General features: G+C 36.9%; 1 protein-coding gene across 2 annotated transcripts in view; it reads right to left on the reverse strand.

Annotated features, from left to right (window-relative positions):
• Nucleotides 1–23,273, reverse strand: part of MET18 (ARM repeat superfamily protein) — a 332,877-nt gene extending 309,604 nt beyond the window's left edge. For both annotated transcript variants that reach the window (XM_089787438.1, XM_089787437.1), the window contains exons 1-4: nucleotides 23,061–23,273; nucleotides 12,502–12,564; nucleotides 12,354–12,408; nucleotides 9,394–9,491 (exon numbers count right to left, since the gene is read on the reverse strand). In XM_089787438.1, the coding sequence (XP_089643564.1) occupies nucleotides 9,394–9,491; nucleotides 12,354–12,408; nucleotides 12,502–12,564; nucleotides 23,061–23,129 (285 nt within the window). In that variant the 5' untranslated portion in view covers nucleotides 23,130–23,273. The remainder of the gene's footprint in view (nucleotides 1–9,393; nucleotides 9,492–12,353; nucleotides 12,409–12,501; nucleotides 12,565–23,060) is intronic.
• Between the last annotated feature and the right edge of the window lie 218 nt (nucleotides 23,274–23,491).

The raw sequence follows: 23,491 nt of genomic DNA on the forward strand, positions 1-23,491 counted from the left end.
CTTGATGTGATCAAGCTTTTCTCGCTCAAGTTCTCATAAATTCTCCTTTGTAGATTGACACATTCTGGAGTCTCTGATACTTTGGAAACCTTCTTGACGGTGTTCGAATGTAAACTCAAAATAACTTCCCATCTACACCTTGAACCTTTTTTTTCTTTTTTTTTGAAACAAAGTGCTTGGCGCATTCCATCACAAACTCGAGTTCTCAAACAACCATTGGAAAAAATGGAGACCAAAAGAATTCTCGCTTCTTTGATTTGAAACACACCATCTTTACTGGATTTTTTCATTCTTTATAGAAAACCTGGCATATCTTGACATGCTACAACATGAAAGTTTCAATGGGATTGAATCCATCATTGGAATGAGATCTGAGTTACAATGACGAATCCATGAGGAGTGGGAATTCGAAGTATGGATTGAATACTTATGAAACACATGTGATGGTTGTAAATAAACCGGAAAGCATATGTATTTGGTGTAATGACCCTGCTCAAATTTGACCCCAAAATGATGATAAAGGTTCAAGAAAATGCTTTGCATACAAGGGTCATATGACTGATATAAAATTTCAGTTTGCTTTTATGGCTCTTTCCTTCACTTAGCATCAATAAAAATGCTTGCAAGAAAACTCTGAATTGACTAAACAATGACCTAACACATGAATGTGCAACTAATTTTGGCACTATAAAATGCATATATATGATCTAAACATGAGAAATAAACACCTACAGACAACTGGCATTTTTACAAACAGTTGGTATGCAAACTAACTAGCTGATAAATAATGATATTGAATTGCTCAAATGACACCAGCAACTATTATCTCCTTAATTGCAATGAAATTTCTAATACAATTCTCATGAAATATGGCCAAGACTTTTGGCATTTATATGGATTACAAAAATGATAATGTTGGTATAATGCACACCTACAGCTGAAACTTGTAACACCTAAAATGCAATGCTAACAAAGGAACCTGGTTGTAGATGGTTGTAATAATTTTCTCCAATGTTATCTTTCTGCTTTGCTTTTTTCTGTTCTGCTTTTTTATTTGCTTTTTTCATATCTACTTTTTCGAACTGCTTTTTTCGGATCTACTTTTTCGGACTGCTTTTTCGAATCTGCTTTTTCGGGCTGCTTATTCAGACTGCTTTTTCGGATCTGCTTTTTCGGACTGCTTTTTCGGATCTACTTTTTAAAACTCAAACCCTCAGGTAGTCTGAATATACAAATTTAGCTCAACTTGAAATGGCTGAATACCACTTCTAAAGTGCAACCCTTCAAAAGGTCTTTCACTTCCTCAGGTATGCAATCTCTTAAGAGGTATCGTTCTCAAGGATTATGCTGAATATTTGCAAACCTGGATAGTGCCACAAATGCTCAAAGAGAATGGTAGTAGAATCATCAATTCCCGTCCATCCAAATGAAAGCCAAGCCCTCAATTTATTTACTTTTCTAAGAAGTTACTAAGGACTTCTACAAGCATCCTTTTCTAAGAAATTACCAAGAACTTCTAGAAACATCCATTATAAAATCTCATTATAATGCACTTTTATAATAAAATAACTTTATAAAATAAAAGTGCAACTCAACTTAGAATTATAACATGTAGGCCCAATATAAGAAGTAATGATAAAATATAAATAATATCTCCAAGAGCATAATAAACCATCCAATCCCCAAATAAACGTCAGAATGACTCTCTCACCACAACCACTCGTCTACGAGAGTCTGTGATAGACTGATCTGGCACGCAAAACGATGCCAGCCAAAACAAGGACATTACATTTGGATGGAAAAGGCCAATGTCAAACTTGGAAGAATGGATATGCTTTGAAACATGAAAGTGGAGCACATGGGAATGCATGTGAATGAAGACTCTTGACTTTAAAAAGTGACTTGGGCTTTCAAGATGTCATTGCGTGGAAAGTGGATTACATGTGATGAAGAATGGAAAGTGAGATGACATGCGAATGCGGATGGAGAATGAGCTTACATGTAAGTGCATGTGAAGGATGAGATGAAATGTTTTATGACATGGAATGATGAAATTACATGTATTTTTCTCATGAAGTGTAAATGCATATGGAAGGAAGGAATGCAATGTGCCTTGAGGCGAAGTGAGCTTTTATAGACATCTTTAGGAAAGGATAAGTCTAAGTACATGGGAATACATGCACATGACATTTTTTGACATTTTAAAAAGTGTCTTTAAGTCAAAAACGGGATTTAGAGATGCAATTACATGTAAAAGTTTTCATGTAATCATGACGTGTGATTGCATGCAAAAAGTGAGATGAGTGGAAATGGAAATGGAAACGAAAATAGAAAATGAGATTACATGTACATGCAGATGATGAATGAAAATACATGTAATTGCATGTAAAGAATGAGATGGGAAGTGTTATGACATGGAAAGATGGAAATGGAATGTGATGATGCTTTTGCATGAAATGGAAGATGGAGTCAAGTGAAACATGACCAAGTTTTTGGGAAAGAACTCGCACCTTCTCCAAAATGAAGAAAACCAAAAAGCAAACACACAAAACACAAAATCAAACTTTAAAAGAAAAACGTACATTTGGCAAAAGACAAACATGTTAACAAGCAAGCTACTTCAACATGCAATTTCGAATTTAGAGTTTGGGAAAAAACCAATAAACATGAAAATGAACCATTTCATCATTTTTAAAGGAAAAATACACTTTCCATGACAACAAAACCAACAAGTGTAAATTATCAAGCTAAAACATGCACAAAATAAGAAAGATAAACACAAATTAATTAGCAAGAAGGAAATGTCCACTTAGATGATGATTGTGTGTCAAAAATGAAGGAGGAAAAAGCTCCAATGTTGAAAAATTTTCAAAAAAACTTGGATCTTTTCAAACTGTGCAAGAGGAATTCATAATGGGCAGCAAATGAGGCGTTTTCAATGCACAATGACAAAAGCATGCCTTAAAATCCCTCAAACTTCCAACGTTTTTAGCAAAAGATGAAAGAAAAACCTGTTTTTGATAAAAATGTGATTCCAAAAGGGCATTACATGAGTCGTTTTTGACCTTTGAATGCAAAAACATGCCCCCCAATGTCATCTATAATGAAGAAAACTCCAAAACAACCCCTCGTTTGGCAAAAATGTGAGTTTTAAAGGCCCAAATTAATGGGTTTTTTTGTCCAAAACGTGGCTCCAAATGAGGCTGAAACAAAACGTTTTTCGCCTGAATGAAGTTGCCAAATGCATGGGAATGCATGGGAATGCATGAGGATGCAAAAACGCCTCTTGAGGGAAAGATTTCAAGTCATTCCATGGAGAAGTCTAGGAGAAATCACCAAAAAACGGGTTCTTGGAGGCCAAAGTCATGAAATTCTTCAAACACGGGTTTTGGAAGGGCAAATGCATGAAGTTGAGAGCAAAACAGACCTTTTTTGTGTGATTACATGTTTTAAATATGCACAAGACCCAAACACACCTTTTAGAGGCCATTACATGTTCTTAAAAAACATGCAACAGGCTCTCCCAAGGCAAAAACGTACCTTTTGGTGCATATGCATGTTTTAAAAACATGTTTTTTGGGTTTTGGAAATGCAATTACATGTCTTTGGTGCAAAATGCACCTTTTGGTGTAAAGACGTGTTTAAGTTGCATATCCAACCCAAGGCAAAAAATCACCTTTTTGGTGCATATGCATATAACATATGTAGCTCAACTTTTTGATGTCATTGCACATTTAAGTTGAGTTTACATGCAATTGCATCAAAAAGGTCCACTTTTAAGATGTCATTGCACATTTAAGTGATCAATTTAAGCACATGTCAATTTAATTTTGATAAAATATTACTTAAGTGGAACATAAATTATATTTACAATATCATATTAACAATATAAAGTGTAAATATCATTTAATAAGTAATATTTACTAGAGCATTTGATTTAAATATCAAAAATTAAATTGAACTATATAGTTAATATAGTTACTTAAGTGAAAAATCAAAAAGTAAACTCAACTTGAAAATATAACATAAAGTGCACTATAGTTACTTCAAGTGAAAATTTAAATGATAAAGTAACTTAAAAACATAACATAAAGTGAATTTAAGTTATATTTTTCAAAAAGTGAATGTCAAATTAAAAATATAACATGATATTTTTAATTCGTTCAGTTGCATCAAAAAGGTCCACTTTTTGGGCACTAAATTGGTCATATCTTTTGATTGCCAACTCGGATTAAGCCCTAAGATAGATCAAATCGAAGGGAAAACCGAACGCAATGACTTGAGCAAAACCAAAGGACTAAAAACCAAGAAACACACACTCAAAAACAAAACAAAAGGCGATGAAGGCCTCAAAAATCAAGCATAGGCTCGAGAAGAAGAAAAAATGCAAAAGACTTGACGAAAGCCTTCAGTATGATGATTCATTATATCAATCAATGTTGTTTGATTGATCAATACAAACCAATTAAATAATGAAAAAAGCTTAGAGAAATGCGAAACTAGTTTGAAAAAAAATTGTACTGTTACCTACATTTTTTGGTGACAAAATGTAGAACAACAAGATTAACACTATTTCACACATTAGGATAGGCCATAACTCACAATGTCAGAAGATTGGATCAGACCAAGATAAAAACGGATCGGGATCTTTTAATCAAGTATTGGATTAGCATTATCCATTCATTACATTTTAAATTGCAATTTCCACCTTGAAATAGAATGGCATCATTTTCAGCACTCCTTGGACTAGCATTCTCAAATTTCATGTCTTGAAATGGGTTCATAGAATGGAAATATGATCGTCAATCATGGATTGGAGTTTTCATCTTCCATTATATTGGCATTTTCTTATTCTTATGGATTGGAAATAGTATTTGGACTTGGAAGAGAAATAGGATTCATGTTTGGAATCTTAGATTTGGACTTTGAAATACCAAGAAATGGAAATTGGAAATTGGCCTTGGACATTAGATTTGGAAATTGGAAATGGAAATTGGATTATTTGATTGAATGATCACAGCAGGCATGTAAAAGAATACTAGATTTGCATTCTAAAATTAGGATTCTTGGGAGAGGAATGGCAGGTATGAAGTGAGGTTTTGGATTGGAATCTTCATCAAAAAGATCAAATTTCAGAATTGTGGGCATGGAATCATATATTGTATATTGGATTTTTTGGGATGATGAAGAAGCATGGCAGGTACAAAGGGAGTTTACAAATTAAGATTTTAGGATTTTCCATTAAATAGCATGATCCCCACCTCCTCTAAATGGGTGCCTAGCAGCATAGCAGGTGTGGAAAGGAAATGAAGATTAGAGATTTGTCTTTGGAGAAAAATGAGATGACTGGAAACCATGGCAGAATCAGATGTGCATGGAATGGCAAGTGGACAATAGGGTTTTAGGATTGTCCATGTTATCACCTTATCCATGCCACGATCTCTTATATGCCTTTTTTTTGTTTTTTGTTTTTGTGTTCTATTCATTTTGGGCATATAAGGAAGGTGCAAGGATTGGCAAGCCTTGGAGGAGCTTTGGATTTTACTCAAAACATAATACGATCCCCGCCAAGTCCATCTGTCCACCACTACTTCCTTTTGCTTTGTGTTTTTTCCTTTAAGAAATAGGCAGATGTGAGGGGTTTTCTTGAATTTAGCTGATCTTGATTGTATCTTAGGGGACATAGGATTCCCCACCTTGTTCGTTTCTCACTTCTTATTGTCTCTTGGCTTATTTCTTACTTATCCTAAGTAAATATTTAGGATTTTCCATGAGATTATGATATTGTCGTGACAATCAAAATTCCAGCTTCCTTAAACTTCCATATTTCTCCTTTGTTTTACTCAATTCCCTCATGATTTGATTGATTATCATTCATTCCAAGTCCAAATAGTACATTTCATACTTGTTTTCTCAATTCCTTGATTGATTCTTGATGCATTTCCAAGTGTAATATTATCAAAATCTTTGCCCAAAGCCTATTCCATCATTGCTTCCTCAATTCTAAGGATATCCTAATGACTCTTTACCTCTACTATTCCTTTCTAAACCAGTCCTAGGCAAGCTCCGAAGTTGCATCTGACCTAGTTTGTTCTCTACTATGTAAGATGCTTTCCAATTTCTATGTGCAAATATGGAATGCAAAATTAACAAAAGCACTCCAAACATATAGTGGCAGACTTAAGCTAACCTAAGGATGCAAAAGAGAAATGGGGGTCCCTATCCATGACAGGGCGTGTCTGCCAAGCACAACAAATTGCTCCTCCTTGTTTCATCTTTCGCTTCAAGTCTTTTGTATTTCATTGACCAGCTAAAAAGCCCTATTCATCATGAAAAATTAAGTACATTATTTTTATTTTCGAGCTTCGGCGATGCTTGATTCATTATCCATGTCAAATGGCACTAACAACTTTTAGTGATGACCCAGGCTTGGTGCTAGTATATGTGCGTCAAGTCTTAGGTCATTTCTAAAAGAAGATAAGATGAAATTTGATATACCCTTGTGAAATACCATAGACCCACAAACCTACCTACATACAAGTTTCCAAATTGTAATTTCCCCATTTTAGCAAGTTTCTGTAGTTGGGATTAGTCAATTCATCATTGCGACCCTCATGAGATGACAGAATGATTTGAGGGTCTCTGTTGATAGACTTGCTATTTATAGTAAGTCAATTTTGGGTGATTGCTATTTTTAGTAGTGCAGTGGAGACACGGGATGTTGGGCATCATCAACATTTGATTGGGCAAATAAATGGAGTTCATATTATAAGTTGTTTAATAAGTCATTTTTAAATGAATATGAATGACTCTATCTTCAATTGTGTTATAATTTGACAGTGTGTGTAAGATGCATCTTAAGTGAAAGGTGTTTTGGAGAAGCCAAGATGCAATTTGTGTTATAAATATGGCTTCAAGGAGAAAATTAATCACCTCTTTTGTCCTGTGTTTTTTATTCATTTTCATTGCTGATGAGGGTGTTGGCATTGGAAAATTGAGTGGACAGATTCCTCTTTGCTGAAGCACTTTGAACCATTGCAATGTATGGTGAATTGTGCCCGTCTCCTGTGATTGAATTTCACAATCAAGTCCAAAAATCTTTTTGTTGTATACCAGGATTGTGTCTTCTTTGCAGCAACTTACTTCAAGGAATTTCTACTGAATTGGGTGCTTGATTATACAGCCTTCCATACTGTGGCAACTATGATTGGAAGGCGATTGTAAGGCTGCAAACTGGTGTTGATATTATTTGCTATGCACATATTGGCTGAACGGCATCTTGGTTTGCATTTAGCACTTTGATTTGGCATGGGATTCCCAATCGGACCACTGCATTCTAACGCCACTGAGGGCATTATCATTTGCTGCAAATTCCCATGCCCTTAGCGTGAGGTACTACTGCTGCCATGGGTCTATCCCACAGCCCGCGTTCTGTCTGGAAAGGAGTTGGCATTTGGTTTGAGCAGCGTCCATTCCTTGTTAGCTGCATTCACATTGGAGCTGGAGTAGCACGTAAGTTCCATACTATCTGCTACAAGTTGTTTCCTACAGCAGTCATCTACAGATTCATTACTTTCAATTGTAGTTTCCTGAGAATTGTCACAATAAATTGTAACATCATAATTGCAAGTCAATTGTTGGTTATTGGCATTGTTGTAGATGCACTCTTTGGTTGTTCATTTCAGTATTTGTTTATATGTGTGTGTGTGTGTCTGTGCGCACGCACATGTGTGTATGTATGTATATATATGTGTGTGCGTGTGTGTGTGCGCGCATGTGTATATGTTTGAGAATACCCAAAAAATCATATACTCAAAAAACAAAAAAATATATCCTTCAGCATTCCTAGTGTAAGCCAACACAGCTCTTACACAAATTCCCTTCTTGGGAGGATAACTAGAAGTTTGCCTAAAGAAACACACTAGCAGACTCAAAAGACTAGAAGTTGAGAATTTACCACAATTAAATCCAAGAAAAATCCAAAAAATAACTTGCCTAACTTGCTAAGCAGATTTACCCCTCTCGAACTTTAACCAAAGCTATCAACCCTTACAATGCACAAGCTCTACTTAGAGGGGTAGCTCATTACATCAAGAACTCCCACAGTTTACTATCTCTCTGCCCTCCAGCTCTTGCAAATTTCTCTCAAATTGTCTTCTTCACAATATTGCATGAGTTGGTTATTCTTTTATTGCCATGCATATTGAATTGTATTTACCTTATAACTTAGTTACATGATGCACACCTTGGGCTTGCATACCAGATCCAGATGCATACCCATTCAAATGCACTCTGGATGCATCCAGGATGTGCAACCTGGACTATGGAGGCAGTACATCTAGACAAATCCACAGTCCAAGATGTGCATCCTGAACACATCTGGAGGAGCATCTAAACACATACGTCAGACCAAAAGACTCTGTCCATGACAAAACATTAAAAAAAAGTGTTTGCCTAATTTATTTATATTTTGCTACAAACCTTAAAACAACCCTTCAGTATTTATCTTTGGCATTTGGCATTGATCAATGGTGAACTATCATGCAATCAAATAATTTAGTTTTAAAAAAATCCTTAATAATTCTTTAATTTTTTTGTATATAATATATTCACATATAAACACACACATACCCAAATGCATCCAACCTCCACCCCCAAAAACAATTCCACACATCCATGTACCGCGTTCTCATACTTGCACCCAAACTGGTAACTAAGCTTTACACATATAATCTAATTGGTACCCACTTTTTTTGATTGAGCATATACTACAAGAAGCCTTCAACCTTTCTTTATTTGAAGGCTGACTTAGTAAAAGGCAATATCCTAGCTCACAAGCAAATTTAATGATATAACATGGTATACAAATAAAACTCATTAAGGGAAATGTAAAACAATTTGGGAGCTTCCCTAAACTTGACAATCCTACATATAGCCTGGTTAACTATGAGTTGAGCTAGCTAGACTACCACCTCCAAGGTACTAACAGTATTAAGATGCCAACTAAAAATTAATTAAATACTCATGTTGACACGTATAATCACAACAAAATAATTGTTGACTACACTTGCACATTATATAACATAACAACTGATCATGATTAATCTAATTACAAGTTGCAGGAAAAACTACGGTGCTTTGCTCCTCGTTGATTTCTCAATTTTTCTTAAACTCAAGATCACTTAACTTGAATCTTAAAACAAACCCAAAGACTAGAATACAATAACGGAACATGTCAAAAGTAAAGTTTCAAATCACATGGTTAACTGAAATCAAAACTGCATCTCTAGACAGACAATCAAGCAGCACAAATCATCCACCTGGGGTCATCGCATTGTATGATTGATTCTACATGTGTCATACAGAAGAAGAAAAAAAACTGTATCAACTTACAAGTCTTGATGTAAAAAAAGCTGCAAGGCTATGAATAGAAGTGTCTTCCAAACGTTTTGTCTTGAGGCGACAAAGAATCTCGGCTAAAAGAAGGATTCCTGCACACATAAGACATCACTATCTTCAGTTTAAAAAATGTAGAATGAGTTCATAATGGAAAAACAAATGAGACAATTACGAGCAACGTAAATTTCTAATAATAGCAAAGATATGCATTCTGTGACCTATGATTTCATGGGCTAAAAAGAGAAAATTTAAGACACAATTCAAGTTATGCGTATATGGCCCTAATTATGTAGGATAGAACTCAAGGTCCCTAAGATCATAAAGTTTTAACATCGTTACTAGTGCAACATACATATTGTCTATAATTTTTCATATCAAAATCTATCAGTTCATTATCAATTATACTCACAGTTGACAAGTAGGGTTGCACAAAACTAAAGGAGGTGAAATACTTACATTATTTACAATTTTACTGTCATTTACAATTATCTACAAAATAAATAAATAAGGGAAAGAAGAAAACTATGGTAATGTCCATGTAGGACAAGGAATTAGTCAAGAGGACAGGCATGTAAAGCAGGGACAACAGCGAAGAACTAGGGCAAAAGGAAACTTGATGCAAATACAATGAAACCAGAGAAGCCAAAGATTAAAAAAATTACTCAAACACAATGTCAAGCAAGAGATAGAACCATGACCATTAGAATGAGTCAGGTTGTTAGGAGCCTGAGTCATGATAGACTGAGAGGATAAATAAGCCCTCCAGAATGTATAACAGATTAAAATAACTAATGAATCTAGTAAATTTGAAATCGCCACGAATCATAGCTCATGAAAAAGGCATCAAAGAACTGTAAATTTGATATTTAAAACTCAGATCGTAGGTGCTCTAAGAGCCTACAAACAGTCAGGTAAGGGTGGAATGCGATCCACCTATTACAAGGATGCACAAGCTCATAGACAATATTCAGACAAGGTGACAAGAAACTACTGCAAGAGTATAAAGGTTTTGTTCAGAAACAGTGATCAGAAAGAGGCATTGTCTCTTGCATATACAAACACATGATTATAAGGATCTATTCAGGAACAGCAATTTAATATTCTTGGCAAAGTTTCATTCTCAAACCAATAATCAATTCAGACCAAAGTAACGAGACTCAGACCTGGCCCTGACTCGGCTAGGGTAACTCGACTTGTGACCTGGCTCAGACTTGCCCGTGACTCGGCAATGACTCAGCAAAGTGACAAAACCCTTGAAATTTAGAGATTTTCTAGGATTTAAAGAACATTCCATGCACCCATTATTGAATAAAGCTTAAAGACACAATAACATCATGAAATAGAAGGTAATTTGATCACATACATTAACATACATTGATTACATAAGTACAAAGATAAATTACTAAATAGTAGCTGAAGGAAATAGCAAACATGATTGGAGTAATTTATTAATTTTGTAACTATCTAGGAGGCATAACTCTCTAAACTTGATAAACACTGTCTGCAGTATAATTTCCTACTTGTAAACTAAATTTCATAATTTCGAATTTGTGTTAATGTGGGATCCAATTGTAAACAAAGAAGCATACATGAATGTAATAAACATAATGTGCACAGCCTTGGCATTAATTGTATATTCCAAAAATAGCTTCACTTGTTCTAGGGCAAACTTTTCCAACCGGTGATGGCAATGGTCTAAAATGTTGGATGTTCATTAGGCCATATATACAAAAATTTATTTTAGTCTATGTTCTTGAGCAATACCATTTGATAAAAGATTGAGAACCAATTAAAGGTTGCAACCCATGCTATCCAAATTCCAACCAATAAAAGACATAAAAAGAGGTCCTTATGACTGCATTCAATTGAGTAGTCCAAGCTTGAAACTGAAAATAAGATTCTTATACTAGGTGCTACCACAATAAATGAGACCCATTGAATGTATCCAATTTAAATGACCCTAATATGATATAAACCCTGCTGGATTCGTACAAATCCCAATCACAGGCTTGGTCTACATTTTATACTTATCCACATTGGTGTGTAATTTGTTATTTATTGGTATAATTATTGATACCTTAAAAGAAAATAGCGCATGCAAGTTTTGAGAAAACAGTCCATGAAATCAGAAGTACCCCAGTATTGATTTCAATCAGTTTAATGAACTTTCTGCTAAAGGCAAAGGCAGTTTAATGCAATTTTAATATCTTTGGATGACAATAACTCCTCTGATTCAATCTCTCAAATGAAGGAGAACAGAGAAAACATGGAGTGGTTTCTGCTGATTTTGTTCCTATAGTGTGTTTGATCCACGACGATCATGTTTCAGAGGTCTAAAAAAGTTTGAAGCTATATGATAAGTTTACATCAAAATTGTGGCATCTAAAATTATTACTCACTAAGTTATTAGTTTTATTAACATGCTATCAATTATTCAGATATTATTCCTATCTTTATCTCATTTAGAGTTCTTTGCTTTCCTCCAAATCAATATGAGAAACTTCTCGCAATAGTTTATTTTGTACCTTGGGCGCAGGATTGGCCCATACATCCTCAGGAATCCAAGTGTTGTTATCTTATGTATTGGCCAGAGTACACTGAGGATTTCTATTTTCTAAATTTAGTGACGTTAAATATCATACAAAATCTGGTTTGAGAAACTCAAATTCTATCCAGTTTCAGCTTTGGCTTTCAGTTAGAAACATAACAGAAGCATCAGAATTTTGGAGCATTCCAAACTGCCAGCAATCTTTATTACTAAGTGTTTCCATGTAAGAAAACTCCAAATAAAAACTTCTTCAAAAACCAGGTTGTTTTCCATCAAACCAGCAAGTAAATAACAGAAAATTAGAAGCAGTGATTTCATTTACTTGCAAATGACATATAGCTGAGAAAAATATATTTTATTACAGCCAAACAAACTACATATTAAATATTATGCAAAAGAGAGATACCTCTGCCCCTCAGTGCATTATCTGTCGTTGTCAAGTACACCTCCATATCTGAAACCTGCATCCAGCAGACTTGTTTACTTTAATTGCTTAAACACAAACATAACATATCAATTCATGAATTGCAATCTCTCTAGTCACCATCACTTACCACTACATGTATGGTTAGCTTCCCTCCAAGTACAAGTGAAGAAATCGCATCAAGACTTGCTGCCTGTCAACAATAAGTTTAAACATAACCCAGAAGGCTTATGGATAGGACAATAAATAAATTACAGATGGATAGACAGTTATGGATCCCAATATTCAATCAGAAAGAAAACAGAGATCACTAAGCTAGGCTCTTTCCTCAATTTCAAAAGCATGTTGCAAAATAACAGATCAGTTTTGGAGACAATGTATTGCAACATAGTGCCTTATGCACTTTTGATATTTCTAAAATGGCTATGCTGATTGTATTTTGTTATCAAAACCGCCATCACAAAACAATATACTGTCCGATTATCAAAACCGGCATCACAAAATAACATACTGTCCACTTATGAAGAAAAGCGCACTAGGTGACAACACTCAGACCACACAATAATGACAGCAAAGCGAAGATTAGGATTAAAAAAGGATTTCGACAAGAAGTAAAAGAATATAACATAAGATCAAGTAAGAATGTGTAACGATCCTTTCCATATGTTTTTGAACAAACATGAATTTTTTGCAATTTTGATACATAGACATTTTATCAAACAGTTGGCATTTACTGCTGCTGCTGCTAGTGCTGCTGAATGTGGTGGCACTTCTGCTGGTGGCGATAGCCCTGCTTCCTTTGGTAGTACTGCTGCCAGTGGCTGTAGTTCCATTGCCAGTTACATTACTACCTTCAGCTGAAGCAACTATGGTGACTAAAGAAGCCAGAAAGATTGATGACTAGCTTGGCATGTTGGGGGGACCAATGGATGTCCCTCCACCTGGTTTGCCAGGGCATTTGACCAAGGCTCTAGAGGTACAAGCGACAGAGGTCACCACCCTAGAAGTTTGCAATCAATCAAGCCTTTTAGAGCCCTCACAACCAGTTAAGCTGACAATAAAGGTTGTCATGGAGACAAGAACAATACTCCCCCCCAGAAACCCCACAGTTTCCTACAACTGAGCCATCAAGAGAGATCTTGTGAGGTTGACTCAACAGGGATTTTTATTGATATTGGTCAACCAGATGCATACAAAACTCTTGTACAGTACAACATTGTCTCCAAGAGCTCCAGTCTAAGGCCAAAGTTATGCATCAGGTCGGGGATATTTCTCAACAGCATGACATCAGCCATTCTCTGTTGGTAACTTGGTAGTAAAGAAGATCAAGAGAATCATTGCATTCAATCGTCCAACTTGTTTAAGTGGTGTCATCTCTCCCGCGGGCTTTCCATATCCCCCAATCTGTTTTCAATGGCTATCCGAAGGTTGAGAACCATAAACTCCACTGGGACGACAACTTATTGTCCATACGTCAACTGGAATGGAGTGTCGCATTGTTAATTTTCATGTCATGCAGACACCCAAGGTGTTGATGGTAACTTCTCCTCCTAGTTAGCTTACTCTATCCCAAATGATTTGTATATCACTGACACTAAAATGTTGTTTGTAGCCTCTGCTTGGTCATTGGCTTGTGGGCAATATGGACTTGATAGCGAATGAAAAATCTTGAACTTTGATCTGAGCAATAGGATGACATGGTTTACGAAGTGGCCTCTATCGCAGGTCAATTGAATGGGTATGCCATATCGAGTAATGATCTACTCATAAATAAACTTCACTATCCTCAAGGTTGAGTTATTCAGCAAGGCCTGTGCCTCCACCCACCATGATGTACCGACACTTTTGAGCCCTATTTGCCTCCAAAGATTCAACGAAATTCAAGCCTTAGCACTCAAATAGTTCTTGTACCTACAAAGGATTGAGAGGCATAAAATCTCTCTTCAAGGGTTTCCCCGCATGCTAACAAGTATCACAACTCACGACCCACTCCCTGGCATTGTTGTACAGGGTAGGCCACCATAACCCTACAAGGAGTACCTTTCGTGTCGTGGTATCTAGTCCCATATACCCTCCGGTTGGACCTTCATGTGCTTCCCTCAAGACACTTTGTACTTCCTCCTCTATGACACACCTCCTTAGTCCTTGGTCAAGTCCCATTTTATACAAAAGTTCATTGATCAACTGATAATTTTTGCTCCTAAGTACCAACTTTTGTTGCTCACCCGACAGCATTTCCCTTAGAAATTGTGAGGTTGACAAATATTATCCAATGCTCTTATACCACTTTGGCAAGACGGCAATGTGAAATAGGTATGTGTCAGGAAACTCATCGTTAACTCCTTGCGGCTCTCCCAACTTGATCCAAGAAAGTTGATATGCAATGATGTGACTCTTCCCAATCCGCATGACTATAGTGAAGGTGACAGCAGCAACAACCATCTGCTCACCTTCCCCTGCATAATTGGTTTGTTCACCATGTCCTCAACGCCTAGTGGTCCACGTAGAATGTGAACGTCACCAATAGCTAATGCCTAAACTTTTGTATGGCATGAACCATTTTGAGGGTCTTTTGCTCCGTCGTATTGTAGTTCTTTTCCATCCCCGACAACAGTCTATTGGCAAAGTAAATGGGGTGGTCCAAACCGTGAACACCCACCTATGCCAGAGTTGCACCAATTGCAAAGTTTGAGCATTCCACATGTACATGAACTCCTTGTCCCAGTTGGGATATGCCAAGATTGGTGCCCCGACTTGTATTGTCTTTAATTCTGCAAATGAGGTATCCTGCTCTATCCCCCACACATAGGGTTCCCCTTTCTGAATCATCTTGTCAAGAGGATGGGATACTTGGGAAAAGTTCTTAATAAATCGCCTATTATAGCCAATGTGCCCCAAAAATGACTTCACCCCCATCACATCCATGGGAGCATCGATCTCGACGATTACGCGGACCTTGTCAGGATCGGTCTTTAATCCAATCTTACAAACAATATGGCCCAAGTGCTTCCCTTTGGAACCATAAACCTACACTTCTTCAGGTTCAGTGCCAACCTCGCTTGTCAACACCTATGCATGCACTCCCAAGGCACTACCACGTGCATGTTATGCTAACTGAAGATAGACCAATTATTTAGGAAAGCTCTGAAATTAACCACCGACATCTTGTTGAAGGTGTGGAGGATTATTCTTTGAAACATAGTTGATGCATTGCATAGACCGAAGGGCACTCGCATATATGCATACACTCTATCCTCCACCATGAATGTCGTTTCAACTTATCCTCATCTGAGAATCCATCTATGAACAAGTATATCTTGTGTCCATCAACCTCCTCGAGGATCATATCTATAAACGGGATAGGGAAGGTGTAATGTCCCCGTTTTTGGCAGGTCTACACAATTGATGGAGTTAGCTCATCATTGCGACCCTCATGAGCTGATAGGGTGTTTTGGGGGGTCCCAACTGTAGATTTACTATTTTTGGTAGGTCCATTTTTGGCAATGCAGTGGGTGGCTTTGGCAATTGGTCATCACTTGCAATAAATAAAGTTAATAAATGTTTGAGCTCTTATTTATTCATTAATTATTAATTTTGCATTATTATAATAATGTTTATATTATTATAATAATGACATTAAGTGATATTTCTAAAAAGTGTGTTGGAAAGTTTCTAGTGTTGAGTTCTTTTGGGAAACTTCCACAATTTCTGAAGTGGAGTTTTTTAGGAAACTTTGGCCAACGAAGGATTATAAATAAGAGCTCATTTCATGGGGAAAAGCATGCTTGGATATATATTTGCTTTTTGTGTCTTGTGGTGTTTTCCTAATTTCTGACTTGTGAGCCCTTGCTGAAGTATAAGGGTCTCGTCTGAAAAGTTCTTGGCAATTGTGCTGCAGTATACAATTGGCCAACATTCTCCTACTGTATTCTTGTAGCTAAGGAGAATAATCTTGAAAACATATTTCTTATTGATTATCCGGTTGAGGGTTAATTCTGAGAAGTGACAATTCACAGCTGAGGTATTGTGAATCGGATTTCTCAGAATTATTATCTTCCATTTCTGTGTTACTGTTGCTTTGGAAGAAGTCTTTGTGCTGAGAGTTTCTAGTGGATGGAATTTCGGAAATTGTGTTGGAGTCTTTCTTTACTGTTACTGATGTTGCCTGAAAGACTTATTGAAGTAGAAGCTGGTAGAATTACATTCTGGTATTGGGTGTCTCTATTCTCTGATTCCTAGGCATTCATTCCTCTTGTATGTGGCCAGGGTTTCTATTTCAATGCCCAAACATCCTGTGTTTGGCGAGGTTTTTGCTGTGCATGTCGTGGCTGGAGAAATTAATGTTGTATGACTGTTGGACACCATTCTGTTTGCTGTTGGGATGTGATGTTAATTGGAAGGTATTGTGGTGAATTTGAGCAGCTAAGATCCTCTAACTACTGTCGTGAGAAGCCAGCTATTTGATATATTTATATGCTGAAGTTTGGGCATCTACATACTGAATTCTTAGTGGCTAGGGAAGCTGGCATTGGGTGTATGTCAATTCTGTTCCAGAATCACCTGTTGCATCAACTTTTTGTTGGGCAACCAGACTTGTCGATTAGGCTGCTGTTGGGAAACCTTTTTCTACACTACGTCACCCATGTTTTGGAGAGTAGAGCTGATTCTTGGGGCTGTCGCTAAGATGCATCTTCAGGTACTTCCTATGGGTAAAATCGAGTACATATTTTACAGCATAGTCTGCCAATAGATATATTACAGAATTTCAGAATTGTCATTGGATAGTTTGAATTCAGAATTCCTCATTATCTCTGTTGAGAGCATATCTTAAATTCAGGAGTTTGAATAATCAATTGCAAGTTGATGTTTATCAAATTGGACTGCCTATATGAATTTCAGAATTTGGTCATTTACATTAGCTATATCAAAGTAAAATCCAAGTTAATATATTGAAAGATTGTAAAGTGAGATATTAACATCCAATTGAGCTGTGAGAGCCAGTTCAATTCATTCCAGTAGTAACAATCTCCTTGCCAAGTGTTTGACTAAATGTAAAACTACTGACTTAGTAAAAGAAATTGATGTATGATTAGTCATAACTAGACAAGGTTTTTCAGAAGGGATCCTTTATGGTGACAACGTTGAGGCATCAAAAGTCGACGCAAATCCTGATTTGCTTGGCATCTTTCTTTAGTGATAACACAATTGAGGATACCCATTCACTTTCCAGTGCCTTAAATATAATCCCTGCCTCCAGCATACATTGGATTTCTTCATTCACCTTTGTTGCATAGTTTTTGTTCATCCTCTACGGTCTTTTCCATATAGGTATGGCTCTAGGTAACAAGGGGATGCAATGTACGCACAACTCCAATTGTACACCCTTGAGTTCTTTGTAGGTCCATGCAAATATGTCCTTGTATTCCATAAAGATTTGAAATGTCACAGCCTTTAGCATTGGATCCCAATCATCCCCTACTAGTATATTGCGTGCATTTTCCTCATCCCCGAGGTTGGTGATCTGCAAGGATGGTTTCTCATGCTTGATCAATTTTGCGGCATCAAATTTGTGGGCTGGATTGTCATTTATGTGGGCCTCCCCTTCCTTGTATTCCCTGTACTCCGGCGGGAACATGTCCTCCAACATTTGTTTCATTTCCTCCACCCCTAACAAGTACTTATGAAAGAGCTCATAGTCTTCCACCTGCCAGTGGAAGAATCCATTCAATTGAGCTTGTGTCGTCCTCCAAACATTTCCCCAACTCTAGAAAACCTTCATCATTAGGCTTCATGCAATTCCTTCCTTCACCCAGTTGACCTTGTTCTCCATTAGACTTCGACTCCAAAGAAGAAGCGATCTCTTCACAAACCATCTAGGTACAGAGGTCAATGACAAACTTTCACCCGTTGCTTTCCATGGAGAGGGCATTTTTCTTCCAATTATGATTGGCCTTTGTCGTCACTAACCATCCCCTACCTAGAATCACATCATACCCTTTCTTTTTAAGCGGAATCACAACAAAGCCCAACATGAATGGTTGTGTTCCTATGGTAGCCAGTTGGATCCTTAAAGTTCAGAGGGGTTTAATTCCCTCTTGGTTGGCACCCAATAAATTGAAGGTCAAGGGCCATATGGTAGGTTTCTTGAATTTCTTCCACGTCTCCCCTGAAAGGACATTTACCCTAGACCTACCATCCACAATGGTGTCCATCAGAATTGTTCCGAAGATACCAATTTCCATGGCCACAGGGTGTACGTCACCATTTGCTGCTAGTAACATAGGATCTATTGCCGACCCACAAGGAACATGCATTGGTTCTAGAGTGTCTTGTGCGGTGGTGATAGGTTGTAGGGAGAAGGTACTCAATAATGTTGTCCTCAACTGAGTCATAATAAATTATTTACTTCTGATTGTCCAGAAGTGTTTGCCTTGTCGTGTGCATCCTTCTGAATCTCCATTTCTTTCCCAATCCCCTCTCGAGCTTCGCGTACCCTCTACTTCTCTTTACGGGGATCGTGGTATGTGACTTGTTTAGCTTGGTTCTGAGTGACGACAAGCACTTTTTCTTCCTTGATGCTAAGAAGGTTCTTGCCATATTTCGGACAGTTAGCGTCCTTGTGATCTCCAAGGCCACACCATTGACACAATTTTTTTGGTGTGTAGCCCTTTTTTCAGTCACGAGTGAAGTGATCCCACCAATTTCATGCTCGATACTGAATCATTGATTGTCCCTTAGAATCATATTGTATCCGGCTCCTATTGTTATTGTCATTATTTCCTTTCCCTTCACACTGGTTATTTCGGAGCCCACTAAATGATGCATTATTATTTGTTTGGTGTTGCCCTAGAGTAGACGATTGTTCTTGTATAAAGAGCACTTGTTGGCTCCTTGTCTTCATCTGGTGGGGGCATTCCTTAGTGGAATGGCCCATAACCTGGCAAATGCTGCAAAATGATTCTCATGGGCATGAAACCTTCATGCGCCCATTCTCCTTACACTTTGTGCACCACAGTTCTCTGTCATCACTTCATCCGGCATTCCCCTTCATTACTCTAAATTCTTTCATCATTTGTTCCATATCTTTTTGAAAATCCTGCACTTTCTTGTTTGACTCCTCATCATTGTTACTCTCTCCAGATGATTCATCACTCTCTAATGAGGACTTACTCCTCTTCATCTTTGAAGTTTTGTATTCACTTTCAAGTTTCATTGCTCTGTCATAGGCGTCTATACGACGTGGGCGGTACTATCTTCATTTTCTTCCTAAGGGCAGGTTTTAATCCCTCCACAAACCATCTCTTTTCCATTTCATCGGTTGGCTAGGTCTCCATCTTCTAGAACAGCTCTTTAAGCCTTTGATTGTATGCTCATACAGTTTCCTTTTTTCCATGTTTGACACTTCATATTTCAGCGATTATTTCTTTGTCATCCCAAAGCAATTGAAACTCAACTTGAAAATTCCTTCCTGATGTTATTCCATGTGTTTATTTTACCTTTATCCACATCGAAGAACCAATCAATGGCAACGAGTCATAGGGTAATTGGAAACTGTTGGGACCCAATCATCTTTATTTGACTCCATTTGTTGTCTAAATGGTTTCACATGCCCGGCAGTGCCTTACAGGATCTTCCTTCCTATGGCCATTAAATTTTGGTAGTTTCTGCTTTTACGACATGTTTTTGTTTTTGTTGCCTCCAATGGGTTAGACTCCTGAATTGGTTGGGTTGGATCCTAAGGGGTTGTGTTAACCACCGTGTAGTCGAGTCGGGTGGTGTAGATACCAGAATTGCTCGGCAGATGATAGATGTTCCAAGTCCAAATTCCAGGTAGGAAGGACCTTTTTCGTTAGAGATTGTGTCGGGAATAAGTTAAGGTCCAAGGTTGGGTGATTAAGCCCCTGACAATGTTTCACCTCTCCCTAAGTTGTCAAACATACAACAGACAAAGATAAGCTATACATTCAATTGTTGTCGAAAACAAGTATTGATACTTTTATAACGTACATGCATGATGAAGGTAAGAATAATTGAGTTTTATCATCATTACAGTTACTTTACACTTAGTTACGAGAAATAGATTTATCTAATGGATTATTATCTCAGTCTTTTATTTATATGAATATTGAATATGAGCATATCTTTTAATCTTGAGTTGTTGCCATAGTAAAGCAAATGGAAGGAAAGGAACAATACAATGATATTTGGAGCCTAAATGATACCGTGGTATCTGAAACCCTAATTGATTCGGTGGTATCTGAAGCCCTAATTGATACAGTGGTATCTGATGCCCTAAATGATCCAGTGGCAATTGAAGCCCTAAGTGATACAGTGGTATCTAAAGCCCTAAATGATCCAATGGTAATCGATGCCCTAATTAATATAATGGTATGCGATGCCCTAATTTTATATAGTGGTTTTAATGGTAATCAACATTTGATTTTGATAGAGTGGTATTTGATGGAAGTCGTTATATGATATTGTTATTGTAGTCTTTGTGGACTAATCTAGGTGATTGCAGAAACACCCCTACAATGATTTATCGATTCAAATTCCATAGTACATGGATTTTAATTTCTATAGTAAAGAAATTTTGTGTAACTGCTTTTAACGGTAAATCTCTTTCACATGAACATGACTGTTATAACTGTCTTCCTATAAAATTGAAGTAATAACTGAATTTCTCAAGTATGTTAATTGTTATTTAAGACCCGGGAAATCTGGTTGTTACATTGGGTTTCAGATATGAAAATAAAGTATTTATACCTGATTATGATGATTTCGTAACAGAAGTTGTGAGATCAAATGAGGAAGTATCCACCATCGAGTAACCTATAGAAAAGAATGATATGGACTCTTTCAATAAAAACTTTACTTGAGACTATGTTTGAGGATTTTACATGTTAAAGCCATTTTTGCAGTTAGTGCAGTTGCAGATCATCTCCATTTTTTTCTATTTTCTCAGGCCTAGTACTCAGTTTGCAGGTGACAGTACAGAGCTGCTTTGCAGCATTTGTTCCAGAAAGTGCAATGATGGTATCTGTATTCTTGCAGTTAATATAGTGCCAGATTTTGCTATTATGACTGTATCCTCAGCGCTTGGTCTTTGAGCATCTGAGGGTTCCTTTTACTCCTGGGCTTGGACTGTATTGTACTGCAGATATTGTGTTTTCAGCTCCTGGTCTTGGTTTCTAATGTAATATGCTACTAATCATCCGTATGTCATGGTAAGAGTCTATAGGAATGTAATTTGATTTTCCAATCATATTGATATATAATTATGATATGTGACAGCAATCTTGGTACTCTACCCTCTATGCTGCGATTGAATGTACTCTTAGGATTGCTTTTTGATAATATATTATCAATTCAAGAGGAAAAAAAATTGCAGTTTTCCATACAAATATATTGGTACTTCTTAAATTTTAAAAGATAGTAATGTTCTTAAAATCATGAAATTTATTGTAAGAGAAAGCATGCCTTCTCAAAGACCTCTTTGGTTTAAGGAAGCAATTGTACATAATAAACAGGATGTTTTCATCCCAGTCTATACTAGGAGTATTCTTTCTCATTCTTTTCTCCCCCGTGCTTGCACTTGAACGGAGAATAAAGATTGATATAAAATTCATATATAATTAATAAAAAACGGAGAATAGAGATTGATATAAAATTCATAATTAATTAATAAAAAACGGACGATTGCCTTTTACCGACAACAAAAAAATTCACAACAATTATTGTTGAATTATTCCCACTTTTAAAGTTGTTTATGGCACCTTGCTTCCTCCTATAAACAAAATCCAATAATGACGAAATCTCGAGAATTATAACGTTTTTCAAATCATTTGCCAGCAAAGGGCTGAAACAGCAAGGATACACACCAACTCAGAATTTCTCACAGAAATTATCTGTAGAATTCTGCAACAAATCAAATTTCAAAATTCCATGTGCGTGGGTTGTGTTCTGGTGGTAAGTTGGACCACTTTCCACCACAATCACCCACTTTCAAATCATTGCAGGCATACTCCCATTAATTAACGCGGCATAGTCTTCAGATTAAAGTGATATGGCTGTCCGTTTTAGGGAGAATTAAACGTAGCGGCCGGTGTTCAAATGAGTTCAACTATTGGACGAAGGAAACGAAAAGAAATTTCTGACATTTTATCAATGTTTAGTCTGTTATCACAATTTTCACCAAAGCTCGCTAGCAACATCAATGGAGGATAATGCAGGGAGCTTTGTGCCAACCTCGTGGTCCTGGCCCATACTCGTATCATTTATGTATTCAAATATCATTCCTAGAAACTTTGAGGCACTTCTAAGCCGTCATTTTCTGTATCCGTAACTCCCCTGTCACATCGAAGACATGGAATTCATGCGGAATAGCTTAAAAAACCACAAGTTCTCAGCTGAGCGTCATTAAGAACAGGCTCCAATGATACTATATTCATGCGGTAAAGGCATTTCCAACATTTCGTGCCAAACGCACTTCTTAAGCACATTAGTTCCACTTAAAACCATAAACCCTAGTTCCTCTGTAGCTCCGTCCCTCATTTTCCCTTGTACCGTTGATACAATTAACTGATAAAAGATGCTACAAACAACGTGCGATTAAATAAACATCAAAGAAGTAATTGTGAAAATCATGATAATGTTTAGGAAAACAGTATAATGTAGATTGTACTATACCTGCTGAGTTGGTGAATTATCAGGATTAACGAAAGCTTCCACAAGGGGAATCCAGGACGAGAGCGCCATTCAGCCTGCTTTACTACTACAACTCCAAATTTCCGGATAGAAAATCCTCAAGATTCAAACGCAAACAAGGAAATTTTTTAAGATGATAGACTGATTCGGAATAGATACGATACAGAAGTCTGTCTTGAACTCACATTAGTTCAGAAGCGAAAGATAACTCCGAAATTGGAGGCAACTTTTGAGAATTTATTTTATTACTCGAGAATTAGGGGCTTGCGCCACCTCCTAACTTCGCTTGAGGCCGTCAATCAATTTCAATTGTTCTCAATTATCCGTTTTTAACAAGAGATGCAATGGGTCAAAAGTTCAAAATAGAGATTTATAGATAGCAAGGAAGGAGAGAAACCATCATCAATTTCAAT

This window comes from Cupressus sempervirens, chromosome 6 (genome assembly GCF_028749045.1).
Source record: "Cupressus sempervirens isolate cs-2001-9-10 chromosome 6, ASM2874904v1, whole genome shotgun sequence".
NCBI classification, from domain to species: domain Eukaryota; kingdom Viridiplantae; phylum Streptophyta; class Pinopsida; order Cupressales; family Cupressaceae; genus Cupressus; species Cupressus sempervirens.